We start from the raw sequence: 27051 nt of genomic DNA on the forward strand, positions 1-27051 counted from the left end.
TCAAGATAATAAAAGGCTATTCCCTTGAGTTTGGGTCTTGTGTTCTATTACTGGGTAGGCAAAGGAGAGCTTGAGATGGCTGGATCTTATTTTATCTATTTATATATATTGAGCATATGGATTTTAGTAATAAGTATTTGAAGAAAGACTTAATTTATCTTAATTTTTCTCCCTAGTGACTAGTCATTGTAGCAGGAACAATAATTTCAGGGATAGATGAGACTGAAGTGAATACTGTGACAGGCTGCCAGATTCTAGAACCCTCCATACAAATGCAGGGCTACTCTGCCGTTTCATCTTGGCTCCCAGACCAGACAAGTCTCATTAACTCCAACTCAGAATGACAGAAGTTAGAGATTCTCTAGGATAAGATGTGCTAGCAACAGATACAGGAGATCTTGCAGGAAAAAAAACATAGGAACAGTGAGCTCAGAAGAAAACTTAGGCTAATTCTTAGGTTTGCCATTTTATGTAAAGAACAAAGGAATACCCCACAGGAAAGGGGTTGAAGTTTAAAAACTAAAATAGTATGTTGTATTGAGATGGGAGTAGGGACTCGAACTATTACATCTAAACACATATAGTAAAGGGATCAGGAAGACAACCATTGTCCCTGAACATCTTATAGAAACATAACTTTTTATGGTGGAAACAAAAATTCCATGTTACCCTCTCAAAGTTTCTACCAATTCCCTTTTTGTGGTCATTTTGTGGGATGCAAGCAACTGGATACGACACCATCATTAATATTTAAATAAGACTTTTCACTTCTAGATCATCTCCGTATCTCAATACTTTAAGTGACTTACCCTAAGTCAGACAATTAATGTGACAGAGTGAGCAAAAGAAGTCAAAGTACAGGACTGGAAGTCTGGTGATCAAACTATGTACTTTCCTCAGCTATTGATGTATTAATGCAGCCAGAGTAGATCACTGTAATATTTTCACTTATCTTCAGTGCTAGCTGTACCAATATGAAGTTCCAACTCTGTGTATTTCCAATTTGCTGTGTATTTATACCTGCCTACTGTATTTTCCACTCCATGCATCTGATGAAGTGGGTTTAGCCCATGAAAGCTTATGCCCAAATAAATTTGTTAGTCTCTAAGGTGCCACAAGGACTCCTCATTGTTTTTGCAACTCTGTACTATTAGCTTTGTGTCAATTAAAATAAACTTGGGAGATTCCCTACTGCACCTGTTCTCAATTAAAAAAATATATAGATTAGATGCTAAGAAAAATCAGTTACATCATTGTTTACCCCGGGGGAAATTCTGGCGAGGACATTCTAATAAGAATCTAATAAACTGCATACTCTACAACACTTAAAAGACTTTACTGTCGTTTTAGTACAATTCAAGAATCTGAGCTCTTTAAATATATCAAATACAACACAAAGGGAGAGACCAAGACAATCCATTCTTCAAAGAAGACAAGTAGTACAGTGGAACCACAGGTGAAGAGTGCTCAGTCTCTGATTACAGAACATGAAGTCAAACCCATGGGATGCAAAAATCAGGCAGCTGCAGACTAGAGTAGACCATAAAAGCACAAAAACACAGAATAACAATTTCCTGCTGAAACTAACTGATGGGGTCCTAATAATAAAAATAGAAAGTAGTAAAACAGAAATCAAATGCTAAATCAACCCAGTCAGTGTTTCCTTCTACTCCAAAAGATTTCATGATCCACCGTGAAGTTACAGATAGATCCAATAACACAAATATTGACAGGGACCATTATGTGAATATTGTCACAATATTACCAAGTTTAAAACCTTACCATCATTTTTCAAATATTCTGGTGGTGGAAGTGGATATGGAATGTCTCTGCTACTAGCCTCCATAGAAGAGAAAGTTTAGAAATGAAAAATTTTATAAATTAGGTAATCATTTGGCAACAAGTTTTCCTTGTGTTTGTTGTTTTAAGTAGCAAGGGGAATTCCTAATTTTAATATATGTTCTCTTCAAAATAAGCTAATAGTAATACTAAAATTTTTTTTATTTTCCAAGCACTATACAAACGCTGCAGATCTCTCTTTCCCAAGGACCTGATCCTGCAATATGAAGCACACAGCCAGACTAGTGCAGCCAGGCCGCTACATTTGGTAGGACTAGAGCCTAATCAGCAAGGTTGTCAGCCTACAAGATATTGTCTCCAGGGATAGCTCCCAAAATAGATAGCTACAATCCAAAAGAGAGAGAGAGAGAGAGAGAGAGAGAGGTGTGTGTGTGTGTGTGTGTGTGTGTGTGTATTATTTCCTCACCGATACTGGCTCTTTTCCAGTAGCTACATTCACATGGAACAATCTTAACACCATTCACCTGCCAGAAATGTGGCTGGGTACAGTTATCTAGCGGATGCATATCCCATACACAACTTCATCCCCCAAATCCCACCAAATGAACCTTCTACATACTTCTCAAGGTACGCAAACAAGGGAACCCAGGCAGACCCACAGCACTCTTACTGAAGAAACATCAGGACTCATAGACTTTAAGGCCAGAAGGGACCATAGTGATCATGTAGTCTGGTCTCCTGCACATCACAGGCCACAGAACCTCACCCACCCACTCCTGTAAAAGACCCATAATCTCTGGCTGAGTTACTAAAATCCTCAAATCATGATTTAAAGTCTTCCAGTTAAAGAGAATCCATCATTTGCTCTAGTTCATATTAGCAAGTGACCCATGCCCCATCTTTCAGAGAAAGGTGAAAAACCCCAGGGTATGTCTATACTACCCGCCGGATCGGTGGGTAGTGTACGATGTATCGAGGATCGATTTATCGTGTCTTGTCTGGACACGATAAATCGATCCACTAATTGACGCCCGTACTCCACCTCGGCAGGAGGAGTAAGCGGAGTCGACGGGGGAGCCACGCCAGTCGACTCGCCGCCATGAGGACGGCCAGGTAAGTCGAACTAAGATACTTCGACTTCAGCTACGCGAATAGCATAGCTGAAGTTGTGTATCTTAGTTCGAACCCCCCTGCTAGTGTAGCCCAGGCCCCAGTCTCTCACAATCTGGCCTGGAGAAAAATTCCTTTCTGACCCCAAATGTGGTGATCAGTTAGACTCTGAGCATATGGGCAAGACCCACCCGACAAACACTTGTGAAAGAATTTGCTGTAGTAACTGAGAACCACTTCATCTAGTGTCCCATCTCTGCCCATTGTAGATATTTGCTCCTAGCAGGCACAAATGAGCTACATGCCGTTGTAGGCAATCTAATCATACCATTCCCTCTATAAAGGTATCAAGCTCAGTCTTGAAATCAGTTAGGTTTTTTGCCCCGACTGCTCCCTTTGGGAGGCTGTTCCAGAAATTCACTCCTCTGATGGTTAGAAACTTGTGTCTAATTTCAAGCCTAAACTTGTTAATAGCCAGTTTCTATAGAAATCATCCTCAAATCACTCACCACACAAAGGGCCAGTTTCTTGCAGGACACAATCAACTTCTTTCAGAAACTCTTCAACATTAACAACCACTCTCAGAACATCATTCTTGTCAACATGGATGTTGCTTCCCTATACACCAACATCCTCACCATCACGGCATCATTGCCTGCTTCAAATATATACAGTACAATGGCAAAACACATTGCCAAACTCACCCATTTCATCCTCACTCCTAACAAGTTTACACTGAAAATCAAACACTTTGTCCAAACAATGGGTGCAGCCATGGATACTAGGATGGCTCTCCAGTATGCCACGCTCTTCATGGGCCACCTCCAGGAAGAATTTCTGGACAAATGCACAAAGAAACCATTGATATACCCAAAATGAGTCAATGATATTTTCATCCTCTAGACAAATGACCTAAATTCCCTCATAGATTTCCATCACAACTTCAGCAACCAACACCCATCCATCATACTCTCTCCAGAACACTCCCACACCAGCATCAACTTCCTGGCTATCACGATCAGCTTCAACAATGGAACCCTACAGACAACTCTATATAAGAAACCCACAGATCACCACACTTATCTTCACAGATCCAGTAACCAAACACACCAAGAAATCTGCTATCTACAGCCAGATACTCAGGTACCACAGAATATGCTCTGAGGAGAAAGTCTGGGATACACACCTTAATACACTTAAAACCCCCTTCACCAAACAAGGACATTCTACCAGAGAAGTAGATTGAAGCATGGAATGGGCCACCCACAAATCCTGAGAGAAACTGTTTCAATACAGAAAAAAACCACACTGAACACACACCCCTATTTGTCACCTACCACCCCACTTATATGGGGGATCATTAAACAATTACAACCCATACTTGATGAAGATCACATCCTGAAAAAAAACTTCCCCCAAACCCCTCATCTGGCCTTCAAACAACCTCCCAATCTTGCCACGCTCATCATCAGAAGCAAGCTCCCCACAGGCCGGCGCACACCAATTCAAAGCGGCACCAGACCCTGCCATGACAGATGAAAAACCTGCAGCCATATCTTCACTGCTATGATGATCAATACCCCACCATGACACACCTTTCCAGATCCATTGGTCTTACACATGCCTAACATGACATGTGGTGTACCTCACCCAACACACTAAATGCCCCCAATAAAAACGATATGGGTGAAATGAGACAATCACTACACTCTCGAATGAACCCACACAGAAAAATGATAAAAACAAAAACACCCTATCACCGAGGGCAAACACTTTTCACGAAACAATCACTCCATATCTCATTTGTCCTTGTCCTCAAAGGAAATCTGCACAACACCTTCAAAAGACAAGCCTGGGAGCTTAAATTCGTAACTTTGCCAGACACTAAAAATCATGGCCTCAATAAAAACCACTGGATTTATGGCTCATTAAAACAATCTGTAACCCACTAACCTGCCTTTGTCCTACGATCACAGAGGTGTTAGCTCCCACTTTCAACTTGAATTGTCACTTGCAACATGTTAACTCCTTATGCTTAACAATCTATTCTAGCTTGTATTTAGCCGACACTCTGAGGACCTTTTCCAGATCTGAAGAAGCCTGTCTCTTTCATCAACAGAAACTGGTCCAACTAAATATATTATCGTACCCACTTTGTCAACATTTTTATTAGAGACACATTATAAACTTCCATATTACAATTTACTGTTTTGCATAGAAAAGGAGGAGGAATATGGAGTATGTTAAAGAAACTGATCAATGATTTATAAAATAATCTGTTACTGGGACATAACATGAATGACCACAACAGCTTCAAAAATCATGTGACTGTGTATACGATCCCTTTCCTTTCACTGTGAAGCCACAAGCTGTATTCCTAGCACTAGAGTGTGCTGTGTGAGATTGTAATTAGCAGTAATAACCAGTGTAACCAAAAATGATGTAACCTGTAAATACTGCTGGCTTCTCTAAGATCTAGAAGAAACACAGAATGTTGTTTTAAATACTCCTCCAAGGAAAAAAATGCCCACTAGCCTCTTGTACTAAAAGGAAAAGAGGCAGGAAGAAACCAGACTTGTAATGTGCATTCTGCAATTGATTTTTCCCAGTTTTAGCCTTGGGCTTGATATTTGTTATGATGATGAGAAGGATATTAGCATGGAACTCAAGAAACTTGGGTTAAATTGCCTGCTTTGCGACAGACTTTCTGTGTGACCTATGTTACGTTATTTAGTCCTGGGCTACACCTAAAACTTATATTGGCATAGATATGTTCAGTCAAAGGTGTGAAAAAACCACACCTCCTAGCCACATAGCCATTCCAGCATGCCCAGCGTATACACAGCTGTGCCAACAGAAGAAGGTTTGTTTCTGCATAGCTAATGTCGTTCAGGGAAGTGGTGTTCCTACACCAGCAGAACTGCTCCTCCATCAACACATGCTGCGTCTATATTCGGAGGCTGTGCCAACACAGCTATACCAGCACAGGTACAGTTTTCATTTCCTTAATCTCTCGGTGCTTTAGTTCTCCCTCACAGAGGGGTGGTGAGAGGATAAATACTATAGCTGGTGGGGAATTTTTCATCAGGACAATTTTTCCACTGGAAAATGCCCTTTTTGCGAAGTCAAAATCTTCTCATGGGGAAATATCAATTTTGCAAAAAAAATAAATAAAAAAAATCCATCAGTAAAATTGAGATGATTGCTTCCCAGCTACCCAGTTGGAAGGGCCTTCACAATTTCAACTTTCTGCAAGGCTCAGCACCCTGACTCTTTGCCTACCTGGCTTTCCTCTGCAGCTCCACAACCAGAGAGGCACAGAGCTGAGACACTCAGCCTCCCCATTGCTCTGGAGCCAGAGAGGTCAAGTATCCCAGCTCTTTGGCTGCCTGAGTGTGAAACTCACAAGAGCCTTCCTGGCGGGCAATGAGGAAGCTGAAAAATTCCATTTGTAAATTTTTCTGGAAACACCTTATCTCAAAACATTTTTCAAAAATGCTAAATTTTTCACAGGAGGGTATTTCTGTTTTCCAGCATCCTCTAATAAATACACTAAAGATTGTGGAACACTCAGATACTATGATAATGGGGCCATGAAGTATCCAAGATAGACACACTTGCATCAGCTTTTGAATAGCTTTCTCTCTTCGGCTCTATTATCCTCAAAAGTGGATAGCTCTGACATAGTGGTATAGAGCAAACATGGGTTAAATCCAACCCATGGATGAAAAAAGGTGTCCAGAGGTTTCTAAACATCTACCACAGATGTTTACAATAAGATCAATATCAGAATAATAGAAGATTAGGGTTGGAAGAGACCTCAAAAGATCATCTAGTCCAACCCCCTGCTCAGAACAGGACCAACCCCAACTGAATCATCCCAGCCAGGGCTTTGTCAAGCCATCCCTTTAAAACCTCTAAGGATGGAGATTCCACCACCTCCCTAGGTAACCCATTCCAGTGCTTCGCCACCCTCCTAGTGAAATAGTTTTTCCTAATATCCAACCTAGACTTCCCCCACTGCAACTTGAGACCATTGCTTCTTGTTCTGTCATCTGTCACCACTGAACAGCCGAGCTCCATCCTCTTTGGAAACCCCCTTCAGGTAGTTGAAGGCTGCTATCAAATCCCCCCTCACTCTTGTCTTCTGCAGACTAAATAAGCCCAGTTCCTTCAGCCTCTCCTCGTAAGTCATGTGCCCCAGCCCCCTAATAATTTTCATTGCCCTCCGCTGGACTCTCTCCAATTAGTCCACATCCTTTCTGTAGTAGGGGGCCCAGAACTGGATGCAATACTCCAGATGTGGCCTCACCAGTGCCAAATAGAGGGGAATAATCACTTCCCTCGATCTGCTGGCAATGCTCCTACTAATGCAGCCCAACATGCCGTTAGCCTTCGTGGCAACAAGGGCACGCTGTTGACTCATATCCAGCATTTCAACCACTGTAATCCCCAGGTCCTTTTCTGCAGAACTGCCGCTTAGTCAGTCGGTCCCCAGCCTATAGCGGTGCATGGGATTCTTCCGTCCTTGTTGTCCTTTCTGCACTTGTCCTTGTTGAACCTCATCAGATTTCTTTTGGCCCAATCCTCCAATTTGTCTAGGTCACTCTGGATCCTATCCCTACCCTCCAGTGTATCTACCTTTCCCCCCAGCTTAGTGTCCTCTGCGAACTTGCTGAGGGTGCAATTCCATCATCCAGATCATTAGTGAAGATGTTGAACAAAACTGGCCCCTGGACCGACCCCTGGGGCACTCCACTTGATACTGGCTGCCAACTAGATATCGAGCCGTTGATCACTACCCATTGAGCCCAATGAGCTAGCCAGCTTTCTAGCCACCTTATAGTCCATTCATCCAATCCATACTTCTTTAAATTGCTAGCAAGAATATTGTGGGAGACCATATCAAAAGCTTTGCTAAAAATCGAGATATATCATGTCCACTGCTTTCCCCATATCCAAAGAGCCAGTTATCTCATCATAGAAGGAAATCAGGTTGGTCAGGCATGACTTGCCCTTGGTGAATCCATGTTGACTGTTCCTGATCACCTTCCTCTCCTCCAAGTGCTTCAAAATTGATTCCTTGAGGACCTGCACCATGATTTTTCCAGGGACTGAGGTGAGGCTGACCAGTCTGTAGTTCCCCGGATTCTCCTTCTTCCCTTTTTTAAAGATGGGCAATATATTTGCCTTTTTCAAAGATAATGGCCAATGGCTCTGCAATCACATCAGCCAACTCCTCAGCATCCTCGGATGCATTAGATCCGGACCCATGGACTTGTGCATGTCCAGCTTTTCTAAATAGTCCTTAACCTTTTCTTTCACCACTGAGGGCTGCTCACCTACTCCCCATACTGTGCTGCCCTGTGCAGCAGTCTGGGAGCTGACCTTATCTCTGAAGACTGAGGCAAAAAAAAAGCATTGAGTACTTCAGCTTTTTCGACATCTGTCACTAGGTTGCCTCCCCCATTCAGTAAGGGGCCCACACTTTCCCTGACCTTCTTCTTGTTGCTAACATACCTGTAGAAACCCTTCTTGTTACCCTTCACCTCCCTTGCTAGCTGCAACTCCAATTGTGCTTTGGCCTCCCTGATTATACCCCTGCATGCTTGAGCAATATTTTTGTACTCCTCCCTAGTCATCTGTCCAAGTTTCCACTTTTTTTGTAAGCTTTCTTTTTGTGTTTAAGCTCACCGAAGATTTCTCTGTTAAGCCAAGCTGGTCACCTGCCATATTTGCTATTCTTTCTGCACATCGGGATTGTTTGTTCCTGTGCCATCAATAAGGCTTTTTTAAAATACAGCCAGCTCTCCTGGACTCCTTTCCCCCTCATATTAGCCTCCCAGCGGATCCTGCCCATCAGTTCCCTGAGGGAGTCAAAGTCTGCTTTCCTGAAGTCCATATTCTGCTGCTCTCCTTTCTTCCTTTTGTCAGGATCCTGAACTCTACCATCTCATGGTCACTGCCCAGGTTGCCACTCACTTCTACTTCCCCTACCAATTCTTCCCTGTTTGTGAGCAGCAGGTCAAGAGGAGCACAGCCCTTAGTTGGTTCCTCCAGCACTTGCACCAGGAAGTTGTCCCCAACAGTCTCCAAAAACTTCCTGGGTTTTCTGTGCACTGCTGTATTGCTCTCCCAGCAGATGTAAGGGTGATTGAAGTCCCCCAATTTTATTACTGAGGATGATATGTGAGAAGGAAATAATCCAGCATAATATAAACCGATAAAGCCTATTTACACCTGCAATATAACTTTGTGAAGATTGATGAAAAGGACATTTCAGTATTATCATATCCTTTCTGACCTAAGCAGGTCTAAGACAACGTAAGTATTACTTCTGCTTGGGTTATTGAGATGTTGTTTCTTTACGATGAGAAAATGAGGACCAAGGGTATGGATGGTCTCTCTCAGAGAGGCAATCTGAGACCTGTGCTACAAACACTTTGCGGCGCAACTTTGTTTCATGCTCCTGTCAACACATACATTTAGATGCCCAGAAGTACATAAATCTGTCTAATACTATATTGATTCAGTTTTTCCACTGCTATAGAGACCACCTAGAGTGTTACAAACTGCTGACAGTCTGTATATTCATACTGAGCTGCTGTATTTATTACGTCCCTTATCCCTCTGACACTAGCATGCTCTTTGAGCGCAGCCTTTGGAAAAGGAGTAGTATTAAAGTAGTGTGTCAATATTATACTGAAAATAAGTCCCACTGGACAGGATTCTGCTCCAAGAGTAGACTATTAATGTCATACATCTGACATATACATAGAAGAATTCTCTTTTTGATTTGAAAATTACCTCTGTATATTTTGGTGCAAAGAGAGAAAATCTAATTAAATATAATACAAATGTAATGAAATAAACCTGCATTTTTCTACCAAGCTCACTTCCAGATTTTTGTAAATGTTATTTTTATCTTTTGTCTCAATTAATGTTTTGCAGACACCTACTGAGCCTTAGTTTTTCCTGTTTGATCACTAACGCAATCGAATTTCAAGTTTATTCCATATAATTTAATAAAAGTGCAATGCTGCTATGAAAATCTGAGAGAAAGGTCTATAGATTGTATAAAATGTATCAGTTTGATTTTAAGTTGCCATAGCAACACTTACGTCTTCAATGTTAAATGTCAGTTTATATTTATGGAATATTGTACTCGTAATATATTTTGGGAAACTGCAACAAAAAACACCACATTTTTATTTTAGAATATGAGTCTGAGTGACAAGAATACATCTCCAACATATTTAAATTTAGTTAGCATTTAGCACCTATTGTTTACGTCAAATCACTTCAGAAAAGTCTTCTTTCAGTTCTCATTCAAACAACATTTGCCTAAATCAAATCATTAATACTGCACTTACAAGGTTTAATTATGTTAATCTCCTTATTACTAGTCCAAGTCGCACTATGACCACTGACACCTAAGTTTGCAGGCTCTAATACAGAGGTATATGCAATGTATGCCATCAGACTCTGCTCACTGAAATAAATACAGCTAATAGTGTAAAATAATAATTACATCAGATCGATAGTATTTAAAATTGTAATATAATTGAACAGCATCCAACACAACAATGCCCCAATCCTGGTTAGGGCCTGTCAGTGTCACTGACATGCAAACATTATTAACGGCTAGAAACAAACGTAGGACTAGTTTAGTGTTCTATTGCTTGAGTTTTAATGCTTTGATATCAGAATATTCTTAGGTAGATGGGCATCCCTATCAAACTTTCAAGTTTGCTTAGATGTCTCGTCGTATTTTTTAAAATGGAAAATTATATATTTTGTTATAATTAGCCATTAAGAGTTAAAAATTCGGTGGCATGGCAGTAGGCAGGGAAGTCAGCAATCATATAAAATCTTTTTTAATAAACCAAACAAACACACATCTTTTAACCTCAGAACTCTGCTTTTAAATGTGGAACTTTGAATTCTCTGCACATTCTAGTTGCCTCTATGCATAATTATAGTACACAGAACCACCACAACAATGTTGTATAGGACTTCAGTTACACTTTGATGTAATTCAGAATACTTCTGATGTTGACCTGGCAATTTAACATGGACTACATCTATGTGATTCTCGATGCTTCCAGGTTTTCTTTTTCATACTGTCTATGTTTTATTAATGTTGATTTGTTTTTATGTCTAAGATCTGATCTGTTTTTGCTCTGCTCTACATTTTGATTAAAAAGTAACAAAACTAAAGAAACAAGATCTGCCAGATACATTAAATTATGTAAAACCAAAGATAGGTGTTCAAAATAATATTGAGTCAGTTATTTATAGAACACCATTTACATATTTAACCCTTTATAAAAATACCCCCCAAAAAGACATTTATAAAAGACAACAGAGCATAAGAGCTCCTTTGATCCTGTCTTTGATATATTTGTGAAGTGTGTTGTGCCAAAGAGGTTTCACCAGTTTAACTGACAGCAAATTAGGTTTATTATGTAACAGAGTTCATAGCAGCAGCAGTATTAAGCTCTTAAATGATACTTTTCAGTCACAGATATCAAGTATAGATTTTACAGATAGAGGTAACCTGTTCAAGGTTACACAGCAAGTCAAAGACAGAGTGTGGAACAGAACCTGGGTTTCCACCATATTGCCTTTGGAACCAGAGAGTGTTACCACACAAATGTCTTTCATTCTGCCCTAAAATACTAATACACAAGTGATTTTTAAGTTCCTGGGCAAATCCATAACTAAAAATCAAATATTAATAACACGATTATTTACCCTTTTTTTTTCCAAATAGCTAAAGGATTTAGTGCATTGTTATAAATTAATGAAAAGCAGATTTTTATTTTTAAAAGTTAGGCTATTTCTAATGAGTATCATAAGAAGTCAAGATGCCATAACATGTCATTATAATAAATCTGTCACATTCTTCAGTTTTTTTAGTGTAAATTTATCAAAAAAGTGAAAGGTTTTGACTAAAAATAACAGAAGTACCTTAAATATAGTTTTCACATCATAACCTAAAAAATCATTTTTATTGTGGTTGTGCCCAAAGGCTAGGGATATTAAATTAGATAGATAGATAGATAGATGGATGTATGGTATAAAGGTTTTATCAGCATGCATTTGGGATAGCTGAATTACTCACAAGAGCCAAAGCCACAAGTGACTTAAGCCGGTTATTTGAAACTAGCAGTAATAAAACCTTTATACTTCACATATATTCTTATATGCTACATATTTTGCAGAAAAGCTTTTCAGGGAGCTTTTATATATTTTATTGGTAATATTTCTATACTCATCTATCTATAAAGTTAGGCTCCACTAGCACCACGTGTCCAACTCCTTTTCTGAAGGTGGAGAAGAAACCTATAACTAGAGTCATCAAAAGGTTATCTTGTGACGCTGGCAGACCAGGTCCCACCTCATGCCAAATCATAGAATATCAGGGTTGGAAGGGACCTCAGGAGGTCATCTAGTCCAACCCCCTGCTCAAAGCAGGACCAATCCCCAACTAAATCATCCCAGCCAGGGCTTTGTCAAGCCTGACCTTAAAAACCTCTAAGGAAGGAGATTCCACCACCTCCCTAGGTAACCCATTCCAGTGCTTCACCACCCTCCTAGTGAAAAAGTTTTTCCTAATATCCAACCTAAGCCTCCCCCACTGCAACTTGAGACCATTACTCCTTGTTCTGTCATCTGCTACCACTGAGAACAGTCTAGATCCATCCTCTTTGGAACCCCCTTTCAGGTAGTTGAAAGCAGCTATCAAATCCCCCCTCATTCTTCTCTTCTGCAGACTAAACAAAACCAGTTCCCTCAGCCTCTCCTCATAAGTCATGTGTTCCAGCCCCCTAATCATTTTTGTTGTCCTCCGCTGGACTCTTTCCAATTTTTCCACATCCTTCTTGTAGTGTGGGGCCCAAAACTGGACACAGTAGTCCAGATGAGGCCTCACCAATGTCGAATAGAGGGGAATGATCACGTCCCTCGATCTGCTGGCAATGCCCCTACTTACACAGCCCAAAATGCCGTTAGCCTTCTTGGCAACAAGGGCACACTGTCGACTCATATCCAGCTTCTCGTCCACTGTAACCACTGGGTCCTTTTCTGCAGAACTGCTGCCTAGCCATTCGGACCCTAGTCTGTAGCAGTGCATAGGATTCTTCCGTCCTAAGTGCAAGACTCTGCACTTGTCCTTGTTGAACCTCATCAGGTTTCTTTTGGCCCAATCCTCTAATTTGTCTACGTCCCTCTGTATCCTATCCCTACCCTCCAGCGTATCTACCACTCCTCCCAGTTTAGTGTCATCTGCAAACTTGCTGAGGGTGCAGTCCACGCCATCCTCCAGATCATTAATGAAGATGTTGAACAAAACCGGCCCCAGAACCGACCCTTGAGCACTCTGCTTGATACTGGCTGCCAACTAGACATGGAGCCATTGATCACCACCCGTTAAGCCCGACAATCTAGCCAGCTTTCTATCCATCTTATAGTCCATTCATCCAGCCCATACTTCTTTAACTTGCCGGCAAGAATACTGTGGGAGACCGTATCAAAAGCTTTGCTAAAGTCAAGGAATAACACATCCACTGCTTTCTCCTCATCCAGTTATATCATCATAGAAGACAATTAGGTTAGTCAGGCATGACTTGCCCTTGATGAATCCATGCTGACTGTTCCTGATCACTTTCCTCTCCTCTAAGTGCTTCAGAATTGATTCCTTGAGGACCTGTTCCATGATTTTTCCAGGGACTGAGGTGAGGCTGATTGGCCTGTAGTTCCCTGGATCCTCCTCCTTCCCTTTTTTAAAGATGGGCACTACATTAGCCTTTTTCCAGTCATCCAGGACCTTGCCCGATCGCCATGAGTTTTCAAAGATAATGGGCAATGGCTCTGCAATCACATCCACCAACTCCTCTAGCACCCTCGGATGCAGTGCATCCGGCCCCATGGATTTGTGCTCATCCAGCTTTTCTAAATAGTCCCGAACCACTTCTTTCTCCACAGAGGGCTAGTCACCTCCTCCCCATACTGTGCTGCCCAGTGCAGCAGTCTGGGAGCTGACCTTGTTCGTGAAGACAGAGGCAAAAAAAGCACTGAGTACATTAGCTTTTTCCACATCCTCTGTCACTAGGTTGCCTCCCTCATTCAGTAAGGGGTCCACACTTTCCTTGACTTTCTTCTTGTTGCTAACATACCGGAAGAAACCCTTCTTGTTACTCTTAACATCTCTTGTTAGCCGCAACTCCAAGTGCGATTTGGCCTTCCTGATTTCACTCCTGCATGCCTGAGCAATATTTTTATACTCCTCCCTGGTCATTTGTCCAATCTTCCACTTCTTGTAAGCTTCTTTTTTGTGTTTAAGATCAGCAAGGATTTCACTGGTAAGCCAAGCCATTTGTTACTGGATTGGTGAAATCTAATTATTGAACACACCACCGGTTTGGAGTGTCTGCTCTGTTTTCTGCTCGGAGGTAGGCACTCACGGTCGTGAGCCACTCTATACAGCGTGACATACCTAAAATAGATTTTCCATACATCACAGTGTCATGATTTTAAAGTTTGCTGTCTTAAAATAGCAAAGGTAGAAATTTTTTTTTCCCAACCCTGGAAATGATGAGTTGGGGTTTACTTTAAAAAGGCTTTATATCAAGATGTTCAGGGAATATAAGAACGGTTAATAGCCATTGATGGACCTAACCTCCATGAACTCATCTAGTTCTTTTTTGACTCTAGTTACATTTATGGCCTTCACAACATCCCCTAGCAATGAGTTCCACAGTCTGACCGTGTAACAACAGTGTGTTGTGTGAAGAAATACTTCTTTGTGTTTGTTTCAAACCTGCTGCCTATTAATTTATTTCGGTGACACCCTGATTCTTGTGTTATGTGAAGTGGTAGATAACTCTTCCTTATTCACTTTCTCCACATGATTTTATAGACCTCTATCATATACCTGCTTAGTTGTCTCCTTTCCAAACTGAACAGTCCCAGTCTTATTAATCTCTCAGCATATGGAAGCTGTTCCATACCCTTAAATCATTTTGTTGCCCTTTTCTGTACCTTTCCCATTTCTAATGCATCTTTTTTGAAATGGGATGACCAGAACTGAACGCAGTATTCAAGGTGTGGGAGTACCATGAATAGTGGCATTATGATATTTACTGTCTTATTGTTGGGGCTCCGTGTCTGTCATGGAGGTCGCGGAAGTCATGAATTCCGTGACTTTCCACGACCTCTGTGACTTCTTCAAGGGCCAGTGTGGCTGACCCCAGGGCCGCCCAAGCAGCTGGCTCCGGGGCCAGCTGCTCAGGTGACCTCCAGGACAGCCACACCAGCAGTCGCGGTCCTTGGCCCCGGGCAGCGGTCCCTGGCTGGCCGGCCAGAGCAGCTGCGATCCTTGGCCCTGGGCAGCGGTTCCCGGCTGGCTAAAGCAGCCGCAATCATGGGCTGCGGTCCCCGGCAGGCCGACCGGAGCAGTTACTATCCGCGGCCCCAGGCAGCGGTCCCCGGCTGGCCTGCCAGAACAGCCACAGTCCACTGGCCTAGGCAGTAGTCCCCTGGCAACCAGCTGGAGCAGCCATGGTCCGCTCACCCAGGCAGCAGTCTCCGGGCAGCCGGCCATAGCAGCCGTGGTCCATGGCCCCTGGCAGCTGGTGCCACTGGCCCCGGGCACCACTCCAATAGTGGCCTCCCTGGCACCTCTTCCCCCACCCCCAAGATTAATCACAGGTATTTTAAATATAAGTTATGGACAGGTCACGGGCCGTGAATTTTTGTTTATTGCCACTGGATGATCGAGGTGCTGAAGGAACTCAAATGTGAAATTGCAGAACTACTAACTGGTATGTAACCTATCATTTAAACCAGCTTCTGTACCAGATGACTGGAGGATACCCAATGTGACACCGATTTTTTAAAAAGACTCCAGAGGCAATCCTGGCAATTACAGGCCAGTAAGCCTAACTTCAGTATCAGGCAAACTGGTTGAAACTATAGTAAAGAATACAATTATCAGACACATAGATGAACATAATTTGTTGGGAAAGAGTCAACATGGTTTTTGTAGAGGGAAATCATGCCTCACTGATCTACTAGAATTCTTTGAGGGGGTCAAGAAGCATGTGGACAAGGATGATCCAGAAGATATAGTGGACACAGATTTTCAGAAAGTCTTTGACAAGGTCCCTCACAAAAGGCTCTTGAGCAAAGTAAGCTGTAATGGGATAAGAGGGAAGGTCCACTCATGGATCACTAACTGGTTAAAAGATACGAAACAAAGGGTAGGAACAAATGGTCAATATTCAGAATGGAGAAAGGTAAATAGTGGTGTCCCCCATGGGTCTGTACTGGGACCAGTACTGTTCAACATATTCATAAATGATTTGGAAAAAGGGGTACACAGTGAGGTGGCAACATTTGCAGATGATACAAAACTACTCAAGATAGTTAAGTCCAAAGCAGACTGCAAAGGGTTACAAAGGGATCTCACAAAATTGGGTGACTGGGCAACAAAATGGCAGATGAAATTCAATGTTCATCAATGCAAAATAAAGCATATTGGAAAACATAATCCCAACTATACATACACAATGAGATGGGGTGTAAATTAGATGTTAATAATTAAGAAACAGATCTTGGAGTTGTCGTGGATAGTTCTTTGAAAACATCCACTCAATGTGCAGTGGCAGTCAAAAAAGCTAACAGAATGTTGGGAATCATTAGGAAAGGGATAGATAAAAAGACAGAAAATATCATATTGCCTCTATATAAATCCATGGTATGCCCACATCTTGAATGCTGTGTGCAGATGTGGTCACCCCATCTCAAAAAAGATATATTGGAATTGGAAAAGGTACAGAAAAGGGCAGCAAAAATGATTAGGGGTATGGAACAGCGTCCATAAGAGGAGAGATTAATAAGACTGAGACTTTTCAGCTTGGAAAAGAGACAACTAAGGGGGGGATATGATAGAGGTCTATAAAATCATGATTAGTGTGAAGATGGTAAATAAGGAGGTGTTATTTACTCCTTCTCATAACACGAGAACTAGGGGTCACCAAATAAAATTAATAAGCAGCAGGTTTAAAACAAACAAAAGGAAGTATTTCTTCACACAACACACAGTCAACCTATGGAACTCTTTGCCAGAGGATGTTGTGAAGGCCAAGATTATAATAGGGTTCAAAAAAGTAGATAAGTTCATGAAGGATAGGTCTATCAATGGCTAATAGCCAGGACGGGCAGGGGTGCAAAACCATGCTTTGAAGTGTCCCTAGCCTCCATTGCCAGAAACTGGGAATGGCAACAGGGGGTGGATCACTTGATGAGTACTTGTTCTGTTCATTTCCTCTGAAGCACCTGGCATTGGCCATTGTCAGAAGACAGGATATTAAGCTAGATGGACCAATGGTCTAACCCAGTATAGCCGTTCTTATGAGTATGCTTAACACAGTGGGCTATCTATAGAGGAGACAGCATAACCAAACACATTGATTTGGCAGATTCTTTCTGACAGGTAGTGTGGCTAAGCACAATGAGACTTGGGCCTGTCATACTGGGCTCTATTCACAGAATATGTCATCTCTCTCCATGGGATATAAGGGTTTGCTCAATAAATAGGAAGTGATAGGCAAGCTTAATATAGAAACTGCTACTGTACCCCTGGTATGTGTGTGGGTATATTATATAATGCCTGTGTATTATAAATTACGCATATTTTAACATTATCTCGGCTGCAAGGGACAATTTATTTTATACCAATAGCCATGCCTAAGGAATAATGACAGACACTCGACAGCAGCACTTCAGCCTTATAAGATGAATGAAACTACTCAGAAGAGTTTAAGGGATGTTTTTCCTCCCTTCTAGGCAGGATATCATTTTTAGACTTTCAGCAATTTCCTTCTACTCCTCTTCTTGAGAATGACAGATTTCTTTTAGTGGATATATTTTCCATTTCTCTCTCAAATGAAAGCACAAAAGAGAAAGTAATTCTTAAGTGTCAATTTTGTGCAGTATATTATTAACTAAAACTGACAACAGGGGGTTTAGCTGCTAAATTTAAAATCCTACAGGACGAAAAAGAAATGCACTCTGCTGCATCCATTTACAATTGCTATCTTTGCTTTCTAAAGATTCACCTACAGAGCTCCCACACTGCAACACAAGATGTTCTAAAAGGACTATATCATCTTTATTTTTAACTTTTTATTCATGTTTCAAGCCATGCAAAGTACACAAAGACTGCAGCACTCTGTACATCCACAAGTACATCCAAACTTTCAGACTGTTCCCAAAGCTCATACACTAGCACTGTTATTGAAATAGCTGTGAACTCGAAGGCATTCTACAAAATGGCATGCAAATTTAAAGGCACTTTAATGTCAGTTCCTTAATATCCAAGCTCAGGTACACTCCTTCCTGTTCCTTAAGCGACAATATAAAGTAGGTGTCGCTTACATTTTGGGCAACTGAGAGCCAGACCCAATTTGCATAATATGAAGCGCAGAATACAACTTCATCTTTAAACGAGGTATAGCCAATGCAAAGTATAAGTCCCTAGTGTACAATGTTCTATCACATTGAAACACTTCTCTTTTTCTACAAGACCTCGCAAAGAGCAATCTGTAGGTTTCAAGAGAGTCACCCTGCTAACAGGCTCATGATGTAAGGCATGTTTGCTTAGTAGTATAAAAGAGAGAGCAGGCAGGTTTGAGACCAAGTCTATTGAAGTCAATGGGAGTCTATTTATTTCAATAGACTTTGGATCATACCCTCACGGAAGAAATGTAGGAAGATGATTAAAAAAGAGGAGACACAGTAAGTCCAGATTTTTACAGTATCATATAATTATAGAAGTGTAGGACTGGAAGGGACCTCGAGAGGTCATCTAGTCCAGTCCCCTGTACTCATAGCAGGACTAAATTATTATCTAGACCATCCCTGACAGATGTTCGTCTAACCTACCCTTAAAAATCTCCAACCACAACCTCCCTAGGCATATAGCTTATGTGCATATCTTATTAGAAAGTTTGATGCCAAAAATGTTAAAGTAAAACACACTCCAACCATTGGCGTAGTTTGACTTCTATATTTGGAGGGACAGAGGCAAGGCATGGAGGGAGGGCTCACAGGGTCACATTCTCCCCAGAGACAACATGTGTAGCGGGCACGTGGGATAACATGCTCCCCCAGAAGTGACAGTGGGGGGCTGACGGGGCCATGAGATGCTCCCCGAGGCACTTGTTTGCCACTGCCCTGGCACTCCTGGCTCTGCGGCTGCTCCTGAGGAGCCAGGGCAGCAGTGAGGGAGCGCCTTGGGGAGCATCTCATGGCAGCCAGCCTCCGCGGGCGGAGGCCAGCTCTAGCGGGCATCCCTGGCAAGCGCCGGGCTCCTTTGGGGAAAGGCAAGAGCACATTAGGGGTGCAGCTCGGAGCTGTGCTGCCCACCCTGTCTGGAGAGTGTCTGGGCATGAAGAAGCGATCCAGCTCATGTTCCACAGCGTGAAGAGCTAGGGACCCGAGCGGGCCGGGTGGCTCCCACCAGCTTCTGGCAAGAGGCAACAGTTTTCAAACTGTGGGGAGCATCCCCCTACGGGAGCAGACCATGCAGTTTGAAAACCTCTGTGCTAAATGGAAGGCAGAAATCTGGTGAGGCACGGAACCCCACATCCCCTTCCCCCCCATGCGCTGTCTCTGGTTTGGGGAGGCAATGCCCCCCATACTCCCTCCAATCTCCACCCCTGACTCCAATGTTTCCTTTCAGATCCCAAAATACATCTTTATACAAGGTGGAAAATTCTGAGAGGCCCGGTGGTAAATGGAAGAACACAGAAGTCTCATATTCTTAAGCATACAAAATGGAATAACCTATTTTCACAGATTTGGAGTACAATCAGTGGGTTTTTTAACGTAACATAAACCTGTCACTGGAAGTAGAAATAAATATTTTCTTTCGTTTTTCTTTTTTACATATATTTTGTTTTTTAAATGTCAGTCTTCCAAAATGCAGGAAATTACATATACTATTTCAAATTTTAACAGAAAAAGAATTGGAAATTATGGTTTCTTTTGATTGAAAACCAATCACGTCTCTTTCCTGATAAATCTAAATGCCAACTTGCATGGGAATGGAGTGTTCCTGTAAGTCACATCACAATGATGAAGTCTTCAGCAGGGATTCCATCAGGTCCAGATACCTTATTGTTCTTCATTTATTTGATGGCTTTCTGTACCTTGAGGAATGTTGGAGGGGTCTGAAGTCATCCTTGATAGGATATTGAGGAATTAAGTCAAAGACGCTTTCGTCAACACTGAAGTCACGATTCAGGTGGTCTTCAAAGTATTTCTTTCATCATGCATTGATTGATTTGTTGTCCCTGAGGAGGTTGGCTCCATCTCTGGACCTAAGGGGTGGTTAGCCCTTTGGTACTGGGCCCATAGAGGGCTTTGGTGGCATTGAAGAACCTGTGCATGTCATGGGTGTCGCCGAGTTGTTGGCTCTCCTTTGTTTTATTCTCCCACCATTTGTTCATTTAGCTTTTCTGCTTTGAAATGATGCCATTCAGCCAAGCACAGAAGGCCTTACGCTTACGGATCCGTTCTTGGATTTCCTGATCATTCTCGTCAAACCAGTCTTGGTGGTTCCTAGTTGAGAAGCCCAGTGCTCCTTCACATACAGCATGGATGACCGATCTGAGTGCTTTCCAATGATCTTCAGGGTTCTCCATCTCGGTTTTGGTATTCATCAGTTTCTTTGTAAGGCACTGCTGGAAAAGGTCATGTTTAGTTGGGGCCTTAAGACTCTTGAGGTTGATCTTCTGTCTGGCTGATTTCTTCCACATTTTTCATTTTGGTGCGAGTTTGATGGAAATGATGAAGCGGATAAGGCAATGGTCTGCCCAACAATCATCTGCACCAGTTAGTACTTTGGTGATGTAAACATCTTCACGATCATGAGCATGGACAAACAGATGTCAGTGCTTAGATTGTGGGTGTTCCTTTCTCTCCCCCCCAAAAGAAGACGGAGAAGAACTGGCTCACCAGCTTCACACTTTAATCCTCAAGATTTGGAATTCAGAAGAAATCCCAGTTGATCTTAGGGATGCCATAATCGGACTGTGAAAACTATCGAGGAATTGCCCTGTTGTTCACATCCAGAAAGATTCTTGCCAGAATTCTGCTCAATCAGCTGCTCCCCTTGGCTGAAGAAATCCTCCCAGAATTGCAATGTGGATTCAGACCATCTTGGGGTACCATCAACATGATCTTCACTGCCCACCAACTTCAAGAAAAGTGCGAGTAACATCAACCTCTGTATATGGCCTTCATCAACCTCACAAAAACATTCAACTCCATTAATCATGAGGCTCTGTGGAGAATGCTCCTTAAATTCACCAAAATTTGTTGCCATCCTCCAACTCCTCCACGACAACATGTCTGTGACGGTCGTCAGCAATGGATCTGAAACGGATCCCTTCCTAGTCAAGACAGGAGTCAAGCAAGGCTGTGTCATCGCTCCAACCCTTTTCTCCATCCTCCTTGCTGTCATCCTCCTTCTCATTGCTGACAAGCTCCTCTACAGAGTTGACATCCAATACAGAATGGTTGGCAAGCTCTTCAACCTCAATCGCCTCTGATCCAAGATAAAGATTATTACTAAATCATTCATTGAACTCCAACATGTAGATGACTCTTACATATATAAGTAGTCCCATGAACATTAAAATGAGAACAACTTTAGTATCTGTGAGATTGGGAATAAATATGGATTTAGGAATTAATTTTAGGCATCGAGGTTTTTAAATTTTGGCCAGCAGTTATAAGTACTCTGTAAAAGAAATTCCACTACCAGCTGACAAATACATTAACTGAAATCAGGATAAAAACATACACTAAAAAAATCTATGGGTCAGAGATAAGGTTGTTGTGTTATGATGAAATATGCACTGAGTTAGACTGTGTTTAGTACAGCAGGTGGGAAATGGAGAGTTTATGATGTCCTTAACTATTCATTTGCTTACTTTTGTATGCTGGTATTTTGTAAATGATGCAATATGTAACTACACTTAATTAGCAAACTTAAATAGCATTTGAAACCAAGTTTTTTGTTTTCTTCCCATTGACTTAACTGCAAGCAGAATCTGGTCTTTATCTTTTGAGTGTGCTGGTCGGAGACCAGAATCAAAATGTTTGTCAGAAGTCATGATAAAACACATCTGGATGAGAAGACTTGTTTTCTAATGTTTTGATAATCTCTACAAAAAGACTTCCTGACAGATGGTCTTTCCTTATTCTTTTCTTCAGGCAGATGTTATTGCTTTTTAAATTTTTCCAACTGCTCACAAATCTCTTCCAAGTCTTGCCTGAAGGACTCCTCAAAGAAAGGACAACTATAGAGTTACATTAGAGGGTGTTGCACTTCCCTGCCAGATAAATGACAAAAGTCTTGTGTATGTTGCTGCCCAGTTCCACACTTGCAAGGCTTTCCAACACAAAGACTCCCTAATTCCACTCTCCTAACTCATGTACAAATCAGTGGTCTAACCATCCAGAATCAAAACCACCCTTTGAGAACCAGGTCTCTGAAAGCCTACAGAACACCCAGGACCATGCTTAATGATAGAACCTCTGTGAAGAGTAAGCATCCTGAACGTGGTATCCCTCTGTGTGAGCTCTCCATGCCAGGCAGAAATCGTCCTTAGTTTGGAAACTGATAGGTTTTATTCTGCAACACAGCCTATGAGGTGCAAACTCTTTGAATGGAGTCCAACATCCAATTGCAGTGCATAAGTCTCTGGTTGCTCTCTGATTACTGAGCCCTCAGGATCCACTAAGATTATCTAAGGTTGGAGGTGTGCTCGACATCTATGACATGGTCCCTGTTGGAACATGAAAGCAAAGCAATTTTTCTTTTTCCTTCTTGGACTCTTGTGCAAGAAAAGCAGGCTTTCAGGTAAGTTTCATGTCCAGCAGGGTTCTCCATTTGTCTTGCAGAGGAAAAACTGGCATCTGGGGTAGTTTACCATGAATCTTAGTGATTCTAGCACCCTGATGAATAGAATAGAGAGATATTCTTATCCTTGAGGAAGTGGTAGCCATCATCCAAATAGAGGAACAAATGGTTCTTAAGTAGCCCTCTCAACTAATGCTCAGCATTTAATAAGCTCACACCTCACAGACACCAGACCAAACATTGATTTGGTTGTGCTATTCCTCTATCAGAAATCTGAGATATATCCAGTGGATGTTCCGTATTTCCTGTGTGCATATAAGTGCCCACCTGGTCCAGAGCACATAATCAGTCCATCCTCAAGTACAGGTAGAATTGCTGCCTGACACATAATCAGAACTTTTCTCTGACAACCAAGTGATTGAAGCGTCTGAGTTCCAGTCCTCCCCAATATTTTCTGTATCAGGAAGTATGTGAAATAAAACCTCTTCTGTCACTTGCCAAATGGTAAGGATTAAATCCCATTTTTGCCAAAAGGGTCTGGATTTCTTGCAGGTCCTCTTCCTGATACTGTTGTACGCAAGGTCATTCTCAAATTCTTACAAATTTTGCAACCATACTTGAAAATTATGAAGATAGGTGCCTAAGGAATCATCAGTAACAGAAGCCCCATATTCTTCCTCTTACAGGCAGATCTTTGGACTTCGATAGGCAGGCTGGATATGTGCTATTGAGCCTTTCAAAAACATGAAGCTTTTGTTGCTTTTAGCTCTGTTGCCAAGGTCCTTCAGTCCTCTGCTGATACTGAGACTTTTAAATCTTATTTATCTTTCTCTGCTTCAATGGCCTTTCATGGCCATTTATTTCATGCAGCATATTCATTATGTTTTACATGAAATATTGCCAAACTGATGGACTTGTAGTTTATTATTTTTTAAAAAATAAATTCTTATAGTTCTGCATCACTGACCCATCAAAAGAACTTTTTTCTATTAACACTTGTCAAAGTTATGAAGACTTCTCTTAGGTTAACCCAGCCCTATTCACGACAGAGGATAAATTTAACTTTCTTAACCTAGCCTAATAGGGACTTAGATTCTTGAGGTATGGTATTATCCCATCTGAAGGTTAAGTAGTACCTCCTACATGAACAGCACCACTTCTTTAGTTTTATGTTCTCTTCATTTGTTAGTAAACCAAGTGTGTGTGTTTTATAATTGCTGTGCCCTGAACTGATGGTTTTAAAGGTATTTCCACAATGGCTCTCAAATGGAACTAAACTTCCTGATCAGTATGCTAGATAATCAGTTTAGCACATATATCCAAGTTGGCTCCTTGATCCCATACTAATTATTTTACAGGTGTCTACACTGAATTGCACTGGTCAGAATTTCATCAGTATCTCAGACTTGATATTATGGTCACTAAAAACTAGGTGTTCTTTAATTTCTGCCTTATTTACTACACCAGGCTCATTTCCCACTATTAGCTCCATGCACCATTACTTTTTTCCACTACTGTTTTCTCACCAATATCTTGTAGCTAAAAGTCTACATGAGGGGGGAAAAAAAAAACCACACACACACTGGCCATTATATAATCCTACTTTATCTGCAAAAATCTCTCTTTGTTTAATCTTATCATCCTGTTCTAATGGTCTTTATCATCCGTCAATGCTCCCCATTTCTTTTTGTTTTAAAAAAAAACCCTTAGCTTCAGTTAAAAAGGTCGCTGTTGCTGTGTCGGCATAAGCACCATCATTTTGCTGGCAATAGTCTGAAACTCATATTTCCACCCCACTTCCTTTACCTATCCCTTCTGAAAGTGATATTTGTAAACTCTACACACTAAGAATTTAACATCCTAATCAATGATTTAGCTTAACCAAGCTTTGCCTACTGCACCACAGGACTCCAATTCATGGGAGTCACAGAATCCTATCTCATCAGTTTGAGTGTTACCCTGATTTTGTTCCTCATGAAAAGATAGGTCTCCTTCTCTACTCACTGTACTTGATGAAAAAGTAAAACGCACCTAAATGCATTTGCAGCTATAAGAAAGATTACACTAACATATACCTACCCCAGTAGACATTTGGAACACGGTACTAAAATATATTTAAAGCACTAAGGAAGGTAGCATACCATATTTGAGATGTTAATGCATAACATCCTTTATATGTGCATATGTATTTCTAAAAGAAATCTTTTACAAGCCAAAACAACCACCATTCAGGACATGTGTACATGCCAAAATAAAATTTCATTTGAGTTACCAGGGTGCAAAGAAATCATCTTTACAAAATTCTTAATACGTGAAAAAAATTAATTCTTTCAAACTGCTGAACTAATTTTTACCCAGCTTTCAAAAAACAAAACAAAACAATCCACATCCAGGCTAATGACAAGAATAGGAAGATTAATCCCAAACAGTGATTTTTTAAAGAAATTTTAAAATAAGGGTTTACAATGGAAATGCTATTTCAATCCTAAGTACAAATTCATTCACACTATGCCTTACCTTTGATGCCATTCGCATGAATAGTGAGTTTTGATCCTCTGCTGTTCTCATCTTTTCATTTTTGACCAAATCCTTCAGGCTCAGATCATCATCATCCTGAAAGTATCTGACCCTTTCTTTATCTATGTGAGTAGCACCCTGAAAATGGAGAGATTGAAAATGAATATTAATCTGGACTTCACTGGGACCAGGATTTCACTAAAAGGGTTTAAAGAGTTCAAGTGTTTAAGAAATGAACCATGGAAGTTAACTGAAAAAGCAAACAGTACATGAGAATGGGGTGTTCCAAAGATATTCATAACTCAGATCAGTTTTTGAACTCCCAGGGAACTTTATGACCTGTGCCAGAAACAACAGTGGTCTCATGGAGAATTCATGCAAAGCGGATGTCTCTGTTGTGGGATGTCGCCATAGCTGGTGAAGCTCCATCCTAGTTCATACTAGATGTTTGTCCACAGCATCCTGGTTTATACAATTGGTGGTATCTCTTCAGGAAAGGCTCAGGACTGAACACTGTAGGTGGACACTGACATAAGTGGTGATGGTGTTTTTCCAAAATGGATAACAATTCTTTCACCACACTCGTTTGTCAAGTTGATCTGTCTTACTAGCCAAGGAATTACTTAATAGAGACGTGAATCCCCTGCTGCTCTCAGAAGCTCAAAACCCAAACTTAGAATCCTTCTGTGGATATTGAATGGGCTTTTACTAAAATGTCCCAGCCTGCAAGAATTAATTTTAAAAGTTATAGACATTTTTTGAAAGAGTAAAATGGAACTGAGTAGGAAACAGGACCCCTCATTGCAATGAATATGACATAGACTAATAAATATACACTGAGCCAGTATAATCATTTAATATTTACAATATAATAGCACCCAGAGTGAGCTAGACATTGTACAGTGCTATGAGTAGACATGGCCGCTTCCCCAAAATGTACATAGGCCAATATTTTGCTCTACTGAAGAGGATGAAGATCCCCCTATTCATATGTCTTTTTCATTATTTAGTGTTTTGCTTCACATAACTACAAAATAGAACAAATAGCTTTTAGGACCTAGACAAGTTATCATCAAGGTATTTGGCTTGGTGTGAAAAGATACTCTACTAATCTTTTTTTATTTAATATATATATTTACATGATTTATAAATAGTGTATTTTATTTGGCTAAGATATATTAATACCTTGAAAAGATTTAAAACATTTGGTTAGGTTTATATTTAAATAAATTCCCCAAGAAAACTCTAAGGGGCAACACCACAACTTTAAAATAAAGCTATTTTTCACCATCTAGTTCATGTCATTATACTGAAAATTAACTTATTTTCCCAGCTACTTATCTACTCTTTCGATAAATACATACGCCAGTTATGCCCTCATAATAGTAAATTTACAAAGCAGTCTAAGAATTACATTCTAATAAAGATGTTATATAAAGTGTACCATCTGTCTCTTTCGTCTTCCTCCTTTCGGCTCCAGTGGTTCTGCCATTGTGTTCACAGGCCATGCTCTTCCAGATTGATCTGTTCTGACAAGGATCACTTCATGGTCTTCTTGCAAGCTTGTAGCCTATGTCAGGTTTTAAAATAGGTTTTTAAAAATATGGTATAGGAATGGTAAAACAAAGCAAAAAAATGGCAAGAGCAAATAAACTACTAAAATTCTGAAGCCTTAAGCATGTAAC

The 27051-nt window shown here is 41.0% G+C and overlaps 1 protein-coding gene across 2 annotated transcripts in view; it reads right to left on the minus strand.

Annotated features, from left to right (window-relative positions):
- CWF19L2 (CWF19 like cell cycle control factor 2) overlaps positions 1-27051 on the minus strand; it is a 194581-nt gene that overhangs the window by 58742 nt on the left and 108788 nt on the right. For both annotated transcript variants that reach the window (XM_024217183.3, XM_024217191.3), the window contains exons 11-12: positions 26811-26936; positions 25367-25504 (exon numbers count right to left, since the gene is read on the minus strand). In XM_024217183.3, coding sequence (XP_024072951.2) covers positions 25367-25504; positions 26811-26936 — 264 coding nt within the window. The remainder of the gene's footprint in view (positions 1-25366; positions 25505-26810; positions 26937-27051) is intronic.

The sequence above is a fragment of the Terrapene carolina genome, unplaced genomic scaffold, assembly GCF_002925995.2.
Source record: "Terrapene carolina triunguis isolate 2854851 unplaced genomic scaffold, T_m_triunguis-2.0 Scaffold138, whole genome shotgun sequence".
In the NCBI taxonomy this organism is placed as follows: domain Eukaryota; kingdom Metazoa; phylum Chordata; order Testudines; family Emydidae; genus Terrapene; species Terrapene triunguis.